This window comes from Perca fluviatilis, chromosome 6 (genome assembly GCF_010015445.1).
Source record: "Perca fluviatilis chromosome 6, GENO_Pfluv_1.0, whole genome shotgun sequence".
NCBI lineage: Eukaryota > Metazoa > Chordata > Actinopteri > Perciformes > Percidae > Perca > Perca fluviatilis.
In genome coordinates, this window is record NC_053117.1 from 20,133,896 (window position 1) to 20,152,617 (window position 18,722).

Sequence of the window (18,722 nt, forward strand, 5' to 3'; positions counted from 1 at the left end):
ATCCCACATTCATCTCATCTCCTTGTGAAAAAAAAAACATCCTATCCACATATTTTTTTTACACCTGAGAGAGAACACAAAATGAACGATCACTCAATATTTCCCTTTTTTTTTTTTAAACACAATGTTGTGTTTTTACATTATGAAAGTAATTTAAATATATATTGTTGTTGAAAAAAGCAAACAACCAGTACCACCCTTCAATAAAGTATTCAGAAGATCTTCACCTAAAGCAGGAGAAGGTTGTAGCAGTTGTGGTCATTCAAATATAATATGATGAAAGACATTTTTGCTATATAAATGTAATTTCAAAGATGGCGCACTCTGTGTGCATCATTCCCAAGAATCAATGTACAACAGAACACATGTATGACCATTGTACATACAGAGTAAAAGTAAGCCAGACCTAACTTGCAAGTATCATGTCATTTATTTTTCAGGGAAGTCTGTGGAAGACCCTGGTGACCTTGCTGAATGGCTATAAGGTAATCTAGAGATATGTCATTTTAATGATTGCTGTTAAAAGGTTCATGTGGCTCTTGGGTCACCTCACCTCCTCTGAGAGCAAGGCTGTGTGTCTGTGTTTGTGACGGCCTGGAGGGCTTCTTCAGGTAGCAGGGATGGATTACTAAGTATGGACGTGGTTGTGCTCAGCTGGCGAAGGGTACTCAGCACCACTGAAAAACAAGAAACCACAATGTAATAAGCATAACCTGACTGTAAAACACAGCATTTCGAAGGTGTCGTGCTATGTATCTTTATACAGTGCTACAGTGGGCATGTACTTGATTCACAATTTTAAAAACTGATTGTGCTTTGGAAGCTCAATACCTCAACTATATTTGTATCATTAAATTTGAGGGGACTACCCCACTAGACATGGAATAGAAAGCTGGAGCAGTAACCTACTTAATTCTTTACAGTTTTCTGCAGTGGTGCAGGCCCAGCCTCCGACAAGCTGCTAAAAGTGCAACTTTAACGATAGAAATCTTTTGACGTCACCTTACATTATCAGATCCGTTAAGTTGTCATAGCTAAAGTCAGACTTAGTCAGGAACAAAAGCGTATTATTTTGACAAAGTAAGAGTTGAAAATAACTATTGGAAAGTGTTAGCACTGTTTCCGCCCATGACATTGAAGATGGAGTGATTCCACGTATCATAAAAAGAAAAAAAGATGAGCTGTCAAATTTCCTGTCATGGTTGCTTGATAACGGCTTGAAACAAGATAGTGGCATATAGGAAGTATAACATTTTGAGTAATTGAATTACACACAGTGATGAATCTAAAACTTTGCAGCTCGAAGGAAGTCAAGAACTACAGATTCTATTGTTCCCCCACTCTGTTTCTTTGATTATTATATTTTATATATGTTCTATAATGCCAGTATTACTTTGTTATAAAATTTCTTAAAATGCGGAAAAAAAAGAAAGAAAAAAGATAGTCCTTTACTTACTGGGTCTGAGGACTGGAAGGGAGCAGTGACGCTCGAGCCATTGCAGGGTGGTCTGACACAGCTCTGCCCTGCTTGTAGTTGACACCATCCCATTGAATGACTCAAAGAGAGGCTTGATAATGATGCTGAACTACAATTGATGATGGTCAAGGATCAACTATACTACAGAGAGAGCTGAATACAATCCTGCCTGACCTCTAACATGCGAATCTGTAGCTTTTACCAACTCATGCTTCAATGTGGGTTGCTTAACCTGAAAAGTATGCAACTAAATCAGAGATTGATTTGGCCTCCTCTGTAGAAAAAAATACAAATCAGTAATTGAAATGCAGTTTATGATTGTCTTGATATAATGGATTCATTGCACACTGTATATAGGTGTATAGCTCCGTCAGAAATAATTGGAGCCCCTGACCACAAATATATGGCTACTGCATTTGGTAGATAACAACAAAGCAATTTCTTAAAAGGTCCCATGGCATGCTGCTTTTTGGATGCTTTTATCCCCTAATACTGTATCTGAAGTCTCTTTCCCGAAATTCTGCCTTACAGAATTACAACCACTAGAGCCAGTCCCACAGCCTTGCAGCCTTGACCAACTGCCACTTTGCTTGTTTGCAAGCCATGATGTCTCTCTCTTTCTCATGGGTGGGTCAAATGCTCTGGGCGGGCAAAGCAGAGAAAGGGGAGGTAACCTTGCTCCTTATGACCTCATAAGGAGCAAGATTCCAGATCGGCCCATCTGAGCTTTCATTTTCTCAAAGGCAGAGCAGGCTACCCAGGGCTCGGTTTACACCTATCGCCATTTCTAGCCACTGGGGGACCATAGGCAGGCTGGGGTAGAGCTGAAGATCTTTGCCCGAACCCAACGGGACCCGACGGGACCCGACGGGTTCGGGCTTAATTTCTATTATTTTTCACGGGCTCGGGCCGGGCTCGGGCTTGCGCTTCGGGCTGCATGGTATATGAGCGGTCAGCTGATGCGTTTCAATTAGAGTGAAAATGGATCCTGAGGAGGTGAAACGGAGGCTGGTCTCTGGAGGACTTAATTAATTTCTATGTTCCAACTTCCAAGTGGCCTATAGCCTCCGTTATTCATGAATAAATGATGTTAAAACATGTATAAATGACTAATTTTTTACGAAAGACAAAGGAGCTGTGTGCGTGCGGCGCAGTCTCTTTTTTCTTTCTCTCACTTTTCCGCCGAGTGGTGCGTGTGCCCGCTCGCGGTGCGAAGCGCGTGTCCGACACTCTAATGATGCTGATAGACGGCCTTTACAGTCGTGCTGTAAACGGGTTCGGGCTTTTAAAAAGCTGTCTATCAAAATGTACGGGTCGGGCTCGGGCCGAACTCTGTCGGGCTCGGGCCTTTTCGGGCCGTACTTTTAAGGCCCGATTACAGCTCTAGGCTGGGGGAACTCATATTAATGTTAAAAAACCTCATGAAGTGAAATTTTCATGCCATGGGACCTTTAACTACAGTGTGACTGGTCAAATTGTCACAGTGAATGTTTGGTTATTTGTCATATTTTAAAACCTCTAGGAACTGTGGCCACTGAATAAAGTTTAAAGACATCTGTCTCTATAACCAGGACTAACAGTAGCTTGGTTTTCCTCAAGAGTGATGGGAAGATTTTTAATATTTCAGTTGTGTAACACTTACTTCTTATTAAGTCTTCCTTGACTGTGCATGACACAGGATATACTCATTCTGTCAGAATCAAAGCCAAACGCTTACTCTGTGTTATTAATAAGCAGAAAACTGTGTTAGAGCACCTTCATTAAAAAGGATACAATCCAGAACTTCCAGTTCTGAAGAGTGCGGTCCTTTACATATTCATTGAACTTCTCTTGCATGTGGTTGACCCGATGCCGCCTGATGGGCACCCCTGTCGCAGGAAGCTGTTCCTGACACGAGCTGTGGTCAAGCAGTGACAAGAGACAGAAACAGTTAAGTTAATATGTTAAGTGTCTGTGCAACTTGTATATCAGAAGAGGGGTGATGCATTCACGATGCTCCAACATACTTAATGGAGGTGTTGAGCTCTTCTATCTCCTCACGTAGTCTCTTGGCCTCTTCCTGCATCTGCTGCCTCTCCTGTTGGAGCTTCCCAATGTGATCCACTGTCTTCTGCAATGTGACTGCATTACTGATCTAAATGCTCAAAGATAATGAATATGGTAGAAGGGGAGAAAGCAAATGAAATATTTAGAAACTATATATGAAGCAAAAAACTGTGCACAAACAATGCAAAAAATAGTGATGTCCTGAATCCATTATGGATGTTTTATGAAGACACACAGGTACACAGACTTACATTTATTTGTGACTTTAGAGTGGGAACCAAGTTGCAGAGTGTTTTAAAGCCAATGTTTATGTTTGATCGTCTCTTTTGCTCAGCAGATATGTGTGTTGTCCTCCGGCTCTGTCACACAACAGCAGTGGAAATATTACACAGAGGCTTACTGATATTGTGTCATATATTACAGAGGAAAAGGGGAAATGCTACTGATGTAACGGACTGGGCTATAAATTTGCCCAGGCATTAAATTTAGTCTATCCTAATTCATTTTTAGCATTGGGATTCATGGCTTTCCATCGACATGCTTTAAGACAAAGTGCCATTTTATTTAAAAAACAATCAAAACTTTCACCCAAATCAAAACATTTCAAGGATTGCCTATGTCATGTCAGGCCAATATATCATTCAAATATTAATATCCAGACGAAAATGTAGCTATCACACTAGCATACCATTTATTTTAATTAGGGCTGTTTCAAATAGTTTTGAAGCTTTATTCATAATGTTAACATTCAACTTCTAAATCAACATTTGAATGCTGTGCACCTCTTTTATTTTTGCACGTCTATTCATTCTGTTTAAACTCTGTATTTCTGCACAGTTGCAGATAAAAATTAGGCTACACTAATATTATCAGTAGTGTACAATTTGTACATTCTAGAGGTTGCTGCGTAGGATTGTTTCTGACTCGTGTGATCCAAACATTTCAAGTCAAAATTGATTGAAAAAAAGATAGATGTAATCATTTTCAAAATGACAAAACCATATTTTTATTGAACAAAACATTCTGCTTCAATCATTATTTGTTGCCGTTTAGCCTTTCAAAAAGAACATTTTCACTGCGGTCAAAAAACTGTTTCCTCTCCCGCTTGCCGCACACAAAGGGAGGTACGCACCTGAATTAATGAGGCTGTCTAGCAGCAATCTAACAGAAAAGTTACATTTATATAACCAAATAATATGTTTTTTTCAAAGATTTTAATTTATTTTTTGAGGGTGATGATGTCATACAATAGACAGACATTCAATGTTTCATTTCGAAAACCTCAATAAACACTTTGAATGTAAAAGAAAAATGACATTCGGTACAGCCCTAATGTTAAGAAACATAAACACACACAAACACAAACCTGATTTTGTTCATTCTTTACCAGAGGTGTACTGCTGCTGCTGATCAGTGACTGGGGACTAGGAACTTGATCTAACCCACATGGTGATCCTTGACTTGATCCCGGCTGACTGTGACCTGGAAAGAAAAAACAAACAAACTTGCAGCAAGTTGTGGGTTTGGAGTCATGATGTGCTTTCTGGGTAGAGTGAAGTCTCACCGACACTAGAGGAGGCTTTCTGATTCCTGCGGCTGGAAGAATAAGACTTTCCTTTGGGGAGAATAGGCTGGGGAGACTTCTTTGTCTTAGACAAAACGTGAAATCCAGGAGCCTGAGATACATGAAAAGAGAGCAGATACACAGGAAATTAAAAAAAAGAGGTACAAGACCGAGAAGCTCAAAAATGAAATATAATCTTTCTTTTGTAACTAATCACCTGAGTGTAAGACTAATAACGTTTTATTTTCAGATTTATAAATTATACACATCACAGCGAAGTAAACAATGAAATGTAAATGTTGCAGTTTTTTAATTTTCTGTTGGCAACTCAATCATTTCAAAACCCACTGTGGCGCAAGAGATGAAAACATACCCCTCCAAGTTGAGAAGGAGTGATGACCACTCCAGTATTATGGACCACATCTGCTTTTAGAGGTGTTGGTGTAACAATGACCGCATTGGCATGACCTGGGAAAGGGGCTGAGAGAATGAACAATGACAGTAAGGCACTGCAGTGTTGTTTTATGTACATTCATACGTAAACATCCATAAATGAGTTTTTGACATACAGGTCCCCTCTGCCTTTTCCTGTCTATTCAGGAAATACAATCTGTAGATAACATATAGTCTTAACAAGTTTCATCTTTCTAAATAGGTTTCAGGCCAAAAATCTTGAGAGTGAATTTTACAAACATAAGCTGCTACTAAAATGAAAGTAAGGGGCACCCTCGAGGCAAAAAGGTTGGGGTGCCGAACATGGACTGCAATTGTTATAGAAATAATTTGCCTTGTATTAGCTTTACACTATATTAGAGCTAGTATATCAAGTATACTAACAGTTTATGGTTCTAAAATCCTGGAAAATATGTTGAAATTGTGGAGATTATTTTACCGAACAAAATTGAATTGTTTGCTACGGAGATTATTTTCCTCAATTTATCAACCAATACAGTTCCATTGGAAATCTGGCAGCAGATGTTTTCTTCTGTGCTTGTCAAAAGACATTATCAGTGGTACAAGCTACATTGACTCTGATTAATTACAAACATTGTTGTAAATCAATATGACTGAGTAACAAAGGCTTTAGTGCTATCTTGTGGTAATTAAGTTAAAGTGACACAGCTCCACTGTCAGATCAACAATGTTAAATACACAATTTCTCAAAATGCAGAACCAATATCATTATCTTGAGATCAGATACAACAGACCTGTGAGGATGAGGCGTTTTTTGTTTGAACCAGGTGACAGAAAGGGGCGAGGCAGGGCAAAAGTCTGAGGGTGCTGGACAGGAGTGGCAGGTAATGGAGCCAAGGGCTGGAGTTGGGAAGGAGAAGCTGGAGGTTGTGTGGATATGGAGCTATATTCTGAGGCGTGGCTGAAGGTGGTTGCTGCATCGCTGGGTGTGACAGTAGAGGAGGCTGTGTGTGTAATCACAGACTGTGCTGCTGTCTCATCCAGCACTGAGGTGTTGTCCAAGGGTAGTGGAACCATGGGTGCTGCTGAGGCCATGTCCTGACCTGGAAGGCACTGTGCCAGAGGATCATGGGATAATGACTGAGAGACTGAGGAAACGACTGCTTGATCACTGGGCGCCACCTGCCCAGGAAACAGAGGCATGTAGTTTTGTACATAGGCAGCATTACTGTTACCACCACCACCACCACCACCACCGCTGCCGCCGCCGCCGCCGCCGCCACCTGTTCGGCTGGTTTGACTGGCCATGGGAGAGGGGGTGGGCAGGGGCCCAGGAGGGGAGATGTGGTTGCTTGTGAGCATGGAGGACATTAACTGGGCCTGGCAAGGGATGACATAGGAAAAAGGAACAAACGCACTAATTTCTTCCAGTGAAATAAGAAACAGAAGAGATGCAATTCTATGTTCTAAGTTTATATTAGCTGTAAAATTGTCTCTTTGTGCTGGTTAAGATTATGATAGTAAAAGAGCCGTCTTACGACACACGCTAAACCTTTTATATTATTATTCATTGTCACTCAGTGTCAGAAGTGGATTCATTATTCATTCATATATTAATGCATAATTGATTTTCTGGCTGCTCAATATTGACACTGCAGCTTAATTTTCACAACTGCAACCAACTTGCACTAAAGAAAAAAACACTTATTTTCCTAATGTCACTTTTTAATGAGGGAAGGGTAGAGACAAGAGACTGTGGCAGAATTGTTCACACATATCTGTCAGACTAGCTGCATTTATATCTGTCTTTCTATTTACCCAGGCAGATGCAAAATACATATATTTTTAAGTATTTTAAGCCAATGTTTCAACTGGAAATAAGAGAGGGGTTAAAGTCCCTCCCCTGGCTTCCAGTGAATTGAAGATGAACATGCCCTTAACTACACCAACATGCTGTCAAAATATACCTTTTGGTACAGCTCTCAGATAGTTACTGTTGTCTTTCTGTACCTAAAAGTCGGACAAGGACCTGTGGTAAGGCTGCGTTTATAGACCTAACAGAAAATAAGGCCAAATAAAGCTTCAAGGAGAATGACAGAAGCTAAATATTTTGCCACATTTTGCCAAAAGACTAAAAGTTTAATGTTAAGCAGTTTGATGAGCAAGTCATGTATGAAAAGTGCCTTGTAAATAAAGTAATATTATAATAGTATTATAATTAGTAATATTATTATGTTACATAGCTTTTTTGTGGAACTACATTAAGACAGAAAGATGGTAAAAACTGACCAAAAACAAAGTCTTAAATCTACAACAATCCTTGAACAAACTCTAATCATGGTGGTGTGAGTGTTAGGGGACTGTGCCTTGGGATGGTGTTTACCTGTGACTGAGAGCTGCTGCTGGGTAGAGAGGTGACAGATGATGCAGTGGATAAAACAGAGTGGAAGACGGGCGGACGGAGGCTGTGAAATAAGTCTGGAACAAGAGTCTCTATGTTAGCTAGAGGTTAGTAAAACCATTCTACTTTTTGTGTTAGGCTAAGCCAACTGCTTTAGCATAGTTACTAGAACATGTGCGCTTGATTCCTGTAAAGTGTGCACTATTAGTGTATGTGCAATACTCCTGCAGCTATGGGTGGTGAGCATACCTTGCAGTGGATCAAAGGAGTCCATGAAGTCTAGGTTGGGTTGTAAAGGAATGAGTCCTGGTTGGATCATGTCTGCGTTCCCTGCATGAGCTGTGTAAAGCAAAGAGGACGCGGTAGGGAGAGTAGGGGGAAGACATGACAGTAGTGCCAACAGTGAATGAAATACCAAAGTATCAAACCAATTATTAAATCACGTATTGAGTGAGTAGGAAGATACTACAAATATAATTAGATGTCTGTACTATATTCATGGAATGGATTTTCTCACCAATCTCCCTTGGATTAGGCCAGGCTATGTGCTGGTGCGAGGCCAACGTAGAGAACAACGTGTCTGAAAACTCAGACATCAGAACATCCATGTCAAACAGGGGGTCCATCTCCATAGGGGCAGGGGTTTCATTAAGCCTACGAGGCACACGGCGTGCAGCGGCCTCTTCATCCTGGTAAAAGGAGACACGGAGCATGTCTGGAGAGACTTCCCCAAACAGCGATAACTGCTCCTCTGGTCCCTTTGAGTGTTCAAAAGGCAACCACCAAGCCAGTTAATGACACACACGCATGCAGTGTTGAGTACAGCAAACATGGGATGGCACTAAACTAATAAACAACGCTTTGTCTCCACGCTTCACTAGTCTTAAAAAATGAATCCCCTTACGTATATATGGATTTATTTTGTGTCTGTCAGCAAGTTACAAGCTAAGTTAGGTGAAACCAGTCCAAAGAATGTTTACCTAGTGAAAGATGATATATTAAGTATATGATAAGTATATAATAATGTGAGGGTGACGGGGTTTGTATGGGTTCATTACATTAATACCGTATCAACATCTGGTTGAACAGATGCTGATAGTAATGTTCATGTTAGTACTAACAGCACTTTGGTGCATGATGCAGTTTTGCATACCTTAAGCAAGCTCGAGAGGTCGTCATCCTTGTGCTTCTGCAACTATAAAAGTGAGTGCCACATTAGATAAATATTGTTTTATGACCAATCAAACAAACATGATACATATAATGAAATACCCAGTATCCCCCTGAACTATTACACTGCATATATAAAAAACTGAACACAATACCCTTTTTTTAAAGTATGTTCTCCACTTGTGATATTCTCTTATGACGATTTCAATTCTTCTTTTCCAGCATTTCCCCTCTGTGGTACTACCCTGCAGAAGAAAGAGGGCGATGGGAAATAAACCAAAGTCCAAAACAAACACAAAGCACAAAAAAAGGAAGTGACAAGGGAAACATAAAACCAAATTATTTCTAAGTGTTTGAGAGAGTGAACATAAAATGATCCATGAGAGGATTTCCGTGACAAGAAACAACACAAAGTCACTATTGCCGACCACATAATGATCAAATCAAACCTTTCTGTCTTTACCTCTGCAGGACGTTGGACATCCAAGTCCATACTTCCATCGAGAGGAGTTGCAAAGTGGCAAACAGGATTTTCCCTTTTCTCCACATCTGCAGGGTAGAAAAAAACAACCTCAAAGTCACCCTCAGTTGAAATGCACAGTTCCTTTTTTCATACTGGTGAATTTAAATTTACAATGCAATAAGAAATAAATGAAAAACTTAAAACATTCATAGCTCAGTCTCAACCCATGGCTCATGAAAAGCTTGACTCGATTTGTGTTTATTTTTGAGACATGAATGAGTCAGTCACAAAACTGCTCATGGCATGTAAACAAACCGATAATACTGCAGCAAGTTGCAAAGACAGCACAAATATTTATCTTGAAATCATGAAAAGCAGAATCTAGTTTCATACTTTAATAGACAATTATTTTACAGATAATGTTGCGAGTCTTTTAAGTGTAGGTTGTAATAAATATACACACATGAACCGAGAGGAAAAATAAAGCCTGGTGACGAAAAGGGCAACATGTGCTGAAATCTAGATCTGTCGATTTAAAAAAAAATCTGATTTATGAAGGTGTGTCCTCCCCACTATTTCTGACAATAGATTCTTGAACCAAATCCTCATGTCTTTACACGTGCTACAGCTTGATTAATTAATTGAAGTCACTTTAAACTAAATACTAAACTCTATGGATACCAAATGAAAGAGGAACTCTTACACTGCATATACCAGGCTCTCCATATGGCGTTGTTGAGGCGGATCTTGTCCCTCCAAAGCAGTTTTAGACCTTTGAAGTTCTTCCATTTGGGAGATACCAACTTACCACTGAAAAGACAAGGAAATTAACAGTGAAAAAATATCTCAAGTGATTAGAAACACAAGACATTCTATGAAACAAATATGATGGCTTCATTTGTACAATATCTCAGCCCTCAAAGATCACAGTGCTGTCCTTTGTGTTAGCAGCAGAAGAAGCCATGATTTTCTTGCTTGTAGAAGATAAACTAATTCCATAGATTTAAAAAAAAGGCCCATTTATCTTCTACCCCACAATAACACAACACCCTAACTGAGATTTTTTAAAGTTTGTTTTTATTATACATCTATTCTGCTCAACTTTGCCCAACACCAGCAGGAAGAAATGTTGTCTTTATACATCAATACAGATGCTTGACAATGAACAATAGCCTTAAAACCAAAAAGTGACACTTACTCACTGTAACACTGAGTCAGTGTCCATCACTCAGTAAAAGTTAGGAGAGCTCTGTTTGGTGAGAGGAGTTACATTTCTGATGACTGACTGTTTCACTGAGGGACTGGCCTAAATGTGGCTCCTAATGCCAATAGGAGCCAGGCCCTGGAACATGTCTATTTAACAAATAAGTACATTTTGAAATCAATTATGTCATTACTGACAGAAAGTGTGATTTTTTTTCTCGTCAAAGGAACAGTAAAAAAGCTAAACTCTACACTGAGAATCTGAGTGTACAAGTTATTAAAAAATAAAAATAAGGTACAGGTTACCTTTACCTACACTGGCAGTGTACTGAAAATACTTTAAGAGATAAAGCAAGCAAAACAAACAAGATGGAATCTGCCAAAGTCAAGCGTAAGTTAAAATTATAGTTACAAGTGTGATATAGAGATAAGGAGGCTAATGAACAGAGAGGAGACACACGTGCGCTATAACGGTAAATGTGAAACAAAGCGACATCGGAGGAATTCAGTGTGCACTGTTTTGGCTCCAGTATGTGAAATTATTGGTTACAGCACAGTGATTACTGGAGCCGTAGACAGTCTGTTAACAATTTTGAAAATGTTTGTTCTTAGTCAAACAGGCATTAATAAAAAAAAAGTGAACTGAAACTTTGTGGCCTCAAAGAATGCTGATATGAAGTTTAAAGCGCCCATATTATGCTCATTTTCAGGTTCATAATTGTATTTTAAGGTTGTACCAGAATAGGTTTACATGGTTTAATTTTCAAAAAACACCATATTTTTAGCTCTCTCTCACTGCTGCAGATCCTCTTTTCACCTGGTTTCTGTTTTAGCTACAGAGTGAGACCTCTTTTCATCTTCTGTACTATCTTTGATTGCACTCGCACATGCGCAGTAGCTCAGATGTAGAGCACAGCATGGATGGATTTTTTTCAAAGTTTGTATGTGTGTGGAAGCACCAGAGACACAAAAGAACACCTCAAATCCCAGAAAAAGTGTTTTTTTCATAATATGGGCACTTTAACATCTGAGTGTAATTATACTAGTGCAGTATACCAGTAATCTTCACCAACTTTTAAAAATGTCAAATGACACGACTAAAGCGCATGTTTCAACAGGACAGAAGAGAATGATAGAGACAGAATGAAAAAATCTTACAAAAGTTAAAAAGTAACATAGATGTACCTTGCTCTGTGAATTGCATCCTGAAACTTGCTCAAACTAATTTTGGTCTTCTAAATTTACACATATGCTGTGGAATGATAATAATAATTTTATAGTTGACAACATTTTCTTGGATTTAGCTTGTTACTATATAATTTATTGTATTTGAATGCTATGATTGATTGATTGATATGACAAATACGTTAGTGAACTTTTCCTTATTAATCTCCTTGCCAAATTCCACATTCACAAATGTAAATTTACAATCAAAAGAACTCAATTATTTGTATTTATAAAGGAATTAGAACTATACGTGTCACCCTGTTTCCATCCTTCCTCTCCTGTTGCAGTCTGTGCTTCCTGTCCAGTCTTTTCCTGTTATTATAGGGGAAAACTTTGCAGATCCACCAATGCTCTTGTTGTGAGTAAAGGCTCTCTGGGGTTGATAAATACTCTTAATTTGTCTGTTTGCAGAACAGCAACTGGTAGTAGTGCTTTCCTGGTCTATAAATAGTCTTCCTGTTGTATCCAAGTTAGTGCCATTTGCAAAGTCAGAGGGAATCCTCTGAGCAGCTGGCTCTGCACCAACTCTACAGTAAACAGAGAACCATGGGTAACCCAGCATTTTCTTTATAACTCACCTCTTAATATCTTGTTAACATCAACTGCATTTAAACCCAACTTTCATTTGCTCTTTTTAGTTTGTATCGGAACAATTACACTACATTACATTGTGTGAAGCCTATAAACTTATCAACATTCACTGTCCTGGTTTTTGTCTTTGTTTGTGTTTTTATGGGATTATTTTTGTGCCTTTAATTCCAAGCAAAACTTCTCAAGTATCAAACAAAAAACACTAACTCAAGCAAAAAAATAGTCACCTCAAAGGTATAACTTAAAATTTGCAAACAAAACATTTATGTAGTCGTAAACTATTGGTCTTTTATTCGTTTGATAATATGTCCTTTTGTTTACAGTTCCCTCTGCTTCTTTCTCAATGATCAGTCTTTTGCTCTCTTCCTCAAGTTTGCAGTTGCACTCCCAGCTTTCTCCTTTGCACTTCCAAACTCTTTGTTTGCAATTCTGGGTCCCCATTGGCTAATGAGTTTTTGGAGTACGTTTGAGTGACAGCTCAGTGCCGGCCTGCCCTGACGTTTCAGTGCAGCTAACGTTAGAGACTTTGGAGGACACACAAACCACTCTACACAGCGGATTCCTACAAGATAAATAAAGTGTAAGTGTTGATCATATATATTGTCTGTAATCTACGTTGCAAGCATGGTTACTAGACATTTGTTTTTTCGTTGTGTTAAGTTACTGACTAGTAAAGCTGTGTAAGTTAGCATTTAACGTTAGCTAACTGCTAACGTTATCTAAAACAAATGCTAGCCAAGCCAAGTAATGTTGGCTTCCTGCTACGTTACTGAGCTAATTTGCCATGGAAATACTTTTTATGCTGTTTGTCAGACTAAAGTAAATATATTTGAGGGCATTGATTTGGGCCCCTCTCTTGAGGGTAATTCTTAAGTATTTGTAACATTTTATAGACTACTTTTGGCCCAATATCAATGAAAGATTACAGTTATTCCTGATAATTTAAATCATTCGACTCTAAGTTAGAACAAAGATATCTCTTTTTAAAGAGCTTTGAGAGTGTGATCTGAGTTCCTCAGGCCCTGTCCTCGGTGCTCATAATGTTTATATAGAGTACCACACTAAACCAGTGGTGGAAAGTAACAAGTACATTTACTCAAGCTCAAGTGCTGTACTAAAGTACAAATTTGAGGTGATTATACTTTAATTGAGTAATTCAATTTTAAGCTACATTATACTTCTAATCCTCTACATTTTAGAGAGGGGAATATTGTTCTACAATACATTTCTTAGACTGGTTACTTTTCAGATCAAGATGTTGAAATTAAAAACATGTGATAAGCTTATAAAATACAATGAAATGTTTAAGATTAAACCAGTGGTTTCCAACCTTTTTGGCTTGGGACCTCTTAAAGGGGAACTATGCAGTTTTTTTTAGCTTAATTTACCTTAACTGAACAGCTTTGGAGTCATTGGAATGATTATATGACTTTTTTCGAGTTGAATGGTGGTCGTCTCGCGGCCTCAGCGTCAGGAAGTATCACATGATATCAGGTCTCGCGATGCAACAAATTGCTTCACGGCACTGCACACATACGCCCATTCATGAACCGGCTAACAAGGTATTGTGTTTTTCACACTATCGTCATGGCTGAGCCGGCAAAAAAGAAGCAGAAAGCTAGGAAAGCATTGTCGGAGGAACAGAGAAAGAGTAAACAGCAGACTGACCGAGCGAGGAGTCAGACACAAGTAAACGTAGGAGCTACCAAATATCTATTCCCAAGCTGTAGGGGGAGTTCTATACAGAAACCTGCGAGCAAAACAGCAAAGAAATTGCCAAAACTGCATAGCGCCCCTTTAAAGAAAAGCAGTATCTAGTTGGGGCCCCTTTTCATGTTTTAGATGTCTATAGCCGCTTTCCGACCAGAGGGATTTTTGCAGTTCCTAGAACATAACGTTCCTAGAACACTTTTTTCTCCTGTTCCGACTGGACCAATTTGGGGATTATTAAGTTCCTCTGGCCACAGTTCTTGTAACTCTTTCAGCTCCTACTTCAGGGCAGGGTCTTTTCCCTTTTCCGCATTAGCCGCTTTCCAACCAAGTAGTTACAGGAACATAGTTATAGGAAAAGTCCACTTCTAAGCAGTTCTACTAACTACTCTCCCCCAAAACCGTTTTTTCCCATTTGCATTCGCACTGGCCAAGTGGCCATAGGGACTATAGGAGGGGTAAGGGAGTAGCCTAATGCAAGCACGGCAACGGTTTTATAGCGTTTAAATCATAAAACAAATACACCAAAAAAGTATGAACTACATACTAAATCTAATGTATATAGCATATTTGTCATAATTTAAGTCTCCCGAAGAGAAACAGGTATCTCTCTCTCCCGCGCCTCTGCCTGTTGCACTGTGGACGTGTGTGTGTGTGTGTGTGTGTGTGTGTGTGTGTGTGTGTGTGTGTCCACGCTTGTGGAGTTTAATTCCGAAAAGACAGTTAACCACAGGTTCCTGCTAATCATATGATGGACATGTGTTGTGCTATTTAAACAAACGAACCGTCAACGACGAAATAAAAGCCTCTTCTTTACGAGACCGGTCTGAGAGACCTCCAGCTGACAGTGGGGTCTCTGAGCAGGACTGGCTGTGCAACGAGCTAGCAGCCCCGGCAGGCGCCTGCTGGCTATCGCCTCACTTCATGGCGCTTCTCAACTCCGAAAACTTTGAAGCAAATTGTCAATTCAGCATAAATTTTCGCAAGAATGCCTATATTCGAAATCTAAACAGTTAATTTCTCGCCTAAAACTTTGTCAGAAGTGAATTTAGTGATGAATAAGATGGCGAAAATTGTTAAAATTGTCCTGTTGTTGGTCTGTCTATACTGGAAACCCGACCCTCGTTGACCTAGGTTCCTATGCTGAAAAGGAAACAGCGAAAAGACCATGCCCTGAAGTAGGAGCTGAAAGAGTTACAGGAACTGTGGCCAGAGGATCTTAAAAATCCCCACATTCGTTTTTCTATTTTATGTTCTAGAAACTGCAAAAATCCCTCCGGTCGGAAAGCGGCTATAGTGGTGGTTAGATGGCTGTAATTATAACAACAAAAGGTCAGTTCCTATGGCCACTTGGCCAGTGTGAATGCAATTGGCAAAACCGATTTTGGGGGGAGAGTAGTTAGTAGAACTGTTTAGAAGTGGACTGTTCCTATAACTACGTTCCTGCAACTACTTGGTCGGAAAGAGGCTTATGTGTTGTTAGCATTTCCTCTCTAAACTTCTCCAATGGTTTCATACAAATAATTGTTTGGGGACCAAATAGTAATATTGATGAAATATGAATATACATTTGTGTGGCAGAACTTTTTTCTCTTCTTCCATAACAATCATCTCATGACTAGGGTTGGGCATCGAGAACAGATTCCTACTTGGAATCGTTCAAAAAATTACGATTCGTTTCTTTATTGGAATCGTTTGGAGGATTTGGTTTCAAATCTGATCATGGGTTCCAAATTTAACATGCACAAGTTTTGGTTTCTGTAGTGGCCAGGCGCTTGTTGTGTTGCAGCCTTGGAGCACAGTAAGCGGTGCTCTAGTGTGGCTTTATTTTAAATTGACAAAGCCCCGTCAAACTGCAACCCAACTTTGAATCAAAATAAAACTTTCCTCTTATTTGTGAAATAAGCTTAAGACCCATTTTAACTCCACCCCTCAAAGAATCGGAATCGATAAGAACCGGAATCGAAAGGAAGAATCGTTAATATCCAAACGATGCCCAACCCTATCCGTGTCCTCCTTGGCTACTAGCAACTGTGTGAAGTAAGACCCTTTGGAGTGGACTTTGGGCAATAAAGGAAAGGGGAAAAAGCGTAATATGAGCACTTTAATAAACGTCCGCTAATTAAGCCTATCAGCTCCACAAAACTCTCTCTGTATTTCTCACTATGGTTATGTTTAGAAAAGAATGTAGTCCGGCAACTTCACACACAGAAGCCCGAGTGAAGATAATTACCTCTTCTGAAGAGTCCATCATGTATTTTAATCATCCATGTCTAGGGTTGGGCATCGAGAACCGATTCCTACTTGGAATCGTTTCAAAAATTACGATTCCATCGGAATCGTTTCTTTATTGGAATCGTTTGGAGGATTTGGTTTCAAATCTGATCACGGGTTCCAAATGTGCGCAAGTTTTGGTTTCCGTAGCGGCCAGGCGCTTGTTGTGTTGCAGCCATGGAGCACAGTAAGCGGTGCTCTAGTGTGGCTTTATTTTACGTTGAAAAATCCCTATCAAACTGCAACCCACCATTAAATCAAAATAAAACTGTCCTCTTATTTGTGAAATAAGCATGTGACCCGTTTCAACTCCACCCCTCAAAGAATCGGAATCGAGAATCAATAAGAACCGGAATCGAAAGGAAGAATCAGAATCGGTAAAATCCAAACGATGCCCAACCCTTCTCATAACCCCCCCAGATTTATCTCGTGACCTTTAGGAGAGAGTCCTGCTCCTTGTTTAGGAACAACTGGACAAAGCTACCTAATTGTGCAGATGTTAAAACAGGCTCAACCTTGATCAACTACAACAGTAAAATATATTACTGTACATTAACATTAGTATCACTAATACATTGATGCATTAGTATTAACAATCCGATAATGTCATAATATTAATATTTACATACACATACATACATATACATATATATATATATACATATACATATACATATATATATATATATATATATATATATATATATATATAAATATTCGGTCACTGTGCCATTTTATCTGCAGCTTTTTTTCATTTTGATGGCAATACATTTGTACTCTTACTTGAGTAGAATTTTGAGTGCAGGACTTTTACTTCTCAAGGAGTATGTTTTACTTTGTACTATTGATACTTTTATTTAAGTGAAGGGTCTGAGTACTTCCTTTACCACAATCATGAGTGGTCAATCAGGAAGTTACATGAAGAGGAGACTCGTGACTGCAATTTCCAGTATGTCCCATTCCTTGCTTTTCCCAGGATTGAAGAGAGCTTAACATGAACTTGGTGAAGAGCTACAGTGGAACGAATATGCCTACATGGTGCTGAGATGTGTTATAACATACCTGTACGCAAGAGTCATGCACTCAAAGAGTTTGGTGAGGGAAGCGTCTATGGAGAGGTGCGACATGCTCGCCTTGCCAAAATGATAGGTCTGACAGGTCTGCTTGTTGACAGTATCGAAGTCGTAGCCTTTCTTCGGAGGGTGCTCGCAATGGGGCGAGGACACCATAAAGTGTCCGCTGTGGATGATCTGAGACTCCAGCCCGTCTGACCTCCTCAGCCCCAGGTGAGTTTCCTCCACGTCCGAGTCGTCATCCTGCTCCTGCTTTATGCTCGCCGGTGGGTGACGGTATGTCTGCCGTAAAGACATCTCTCTAGTAGCCATGTCGGTAACTCACAAGACAAATAGCTAACGTTAGCTAGCAAGCTAGGACAATACAACTCTCTTTTTCATGAGGCTTGCCAACGCTGGATGACGCGGTTAAGGCTGACTCTTAGTTAAAGTTCTTTAAATTCGTGCCGTGGAAGTCGAGCCCTCTGTTCACTCATTTTTAAAGCTCGCTGTTGTTCATTAATGGCCCAAGTTAACTTGTTGTTGTCTTGCTAGATAGTTGACGTAGCTGTGAGTCGCAGCCACCAGCTGACAAAAAACAGCTTGCAAGGATCGCTGTCCGGGGCAGGAAGTTCCTGTGTTAAAACGTTTCTGATTGGTCGGAGTCAGAGCCCCACCCACCGAAGAACTCAAAATAAATCTGAAGCGAAAGGTTATACACAGTACTGCCCGTTTTTAGAGCGTTTAATTAAACAATTGTACTGGAAATGTGTCGAAATTATCTAGGCTTCAAATGACTACAGTAACCATAAATGTATAAGTGTTATTTGCTACCCGTGTTAAATAAATATATTTATTTGGCTTCTGAATAGAAACAAAAATTCTCCGATATTTGAAAGTTGTCTTTCAGCGTTCCCTGTCAAAACGTTTCAATTACTCTTCTAATAAAATTGAGGAGGAAAAAAAATGAATAGATGCAATTGATGTTCTTTATGTTTTTTCATGAAGTAATGAAATGGTATTAAATGGTGGGAGAAATATTGCAATCCTTTACTTAAGCAAACAACAACATACCAAAATGTACCTTAATGACATTTCCTCAAATGGAAAATACTGTTCAATTTGATCTT

The 18,722-nt window shown here is 39.5% G+C and overlaps 1 protein-coding gene across 3 annotated transcripts; it reads right to left on the reverse strand.

Annotated features, from left to right (window-relative positions):
- Nucleotides 1–407: 407 nt before the first annotated feature.
- On the reverse strand, nucleotides 408–18,204 carry LOC120560702 (MLX interacting protein). 3 transcript variants are annotated; one of them, XM_039803464.1, is made up of 17 exons: nucleotides 17,603–18,204; nucleotides 10,239–10,345; nucleotides 9,536–9,621; nucleotides 9,228–9,317; nucleotides 9,056–9,097; nucleotides 8,420–8,660; nucleotides 8,152–8,241; nucleotides 7,885–7,979; nucleotides 6,296–6,881; nucleotides 5,461–5,567; nucleotides 5,088–5,199; nucleotides 4,911–5,005; nucleotides 3,775–3,882; nucleotides 3,484–3,611; nucleotides 3,251–3,374; nucleotides 1,457–1,586; nucleotides 408–677 (listed from the first exon to the last, which is right to left on the reverse strand). In XM_039803464.1, exons 1-17 carry the CDS (start codon nucleotides 17,923–17,925, stop codon nucleotides 550–552), a joined length of 2,592 nt encoding a protein of 863 aa, XP_039659398.1. In that variant the 5' UTR covers nucleotides 17,926–18,204; the 3' UTR covers nucleotides 408–549. The 3 variants fall into 3 exon arrangements, with proteins under 3 accessions (XP_039659398.1, XP_039659399.1, XP_039659397.1); XM_039803465.1 differs by having other exon boundaries at nucleotides 4,890–5,005; nucleotides 8,420–8,591; nucleotides 17,603–18,203; XM_039803463.1 differs by having other exon boundaries at nucleotides 4,890–5,005; nucleotides 17,603–18,203.
- Nucleotides 18,205–18,722: the final 518 nt, after the last annotated feature.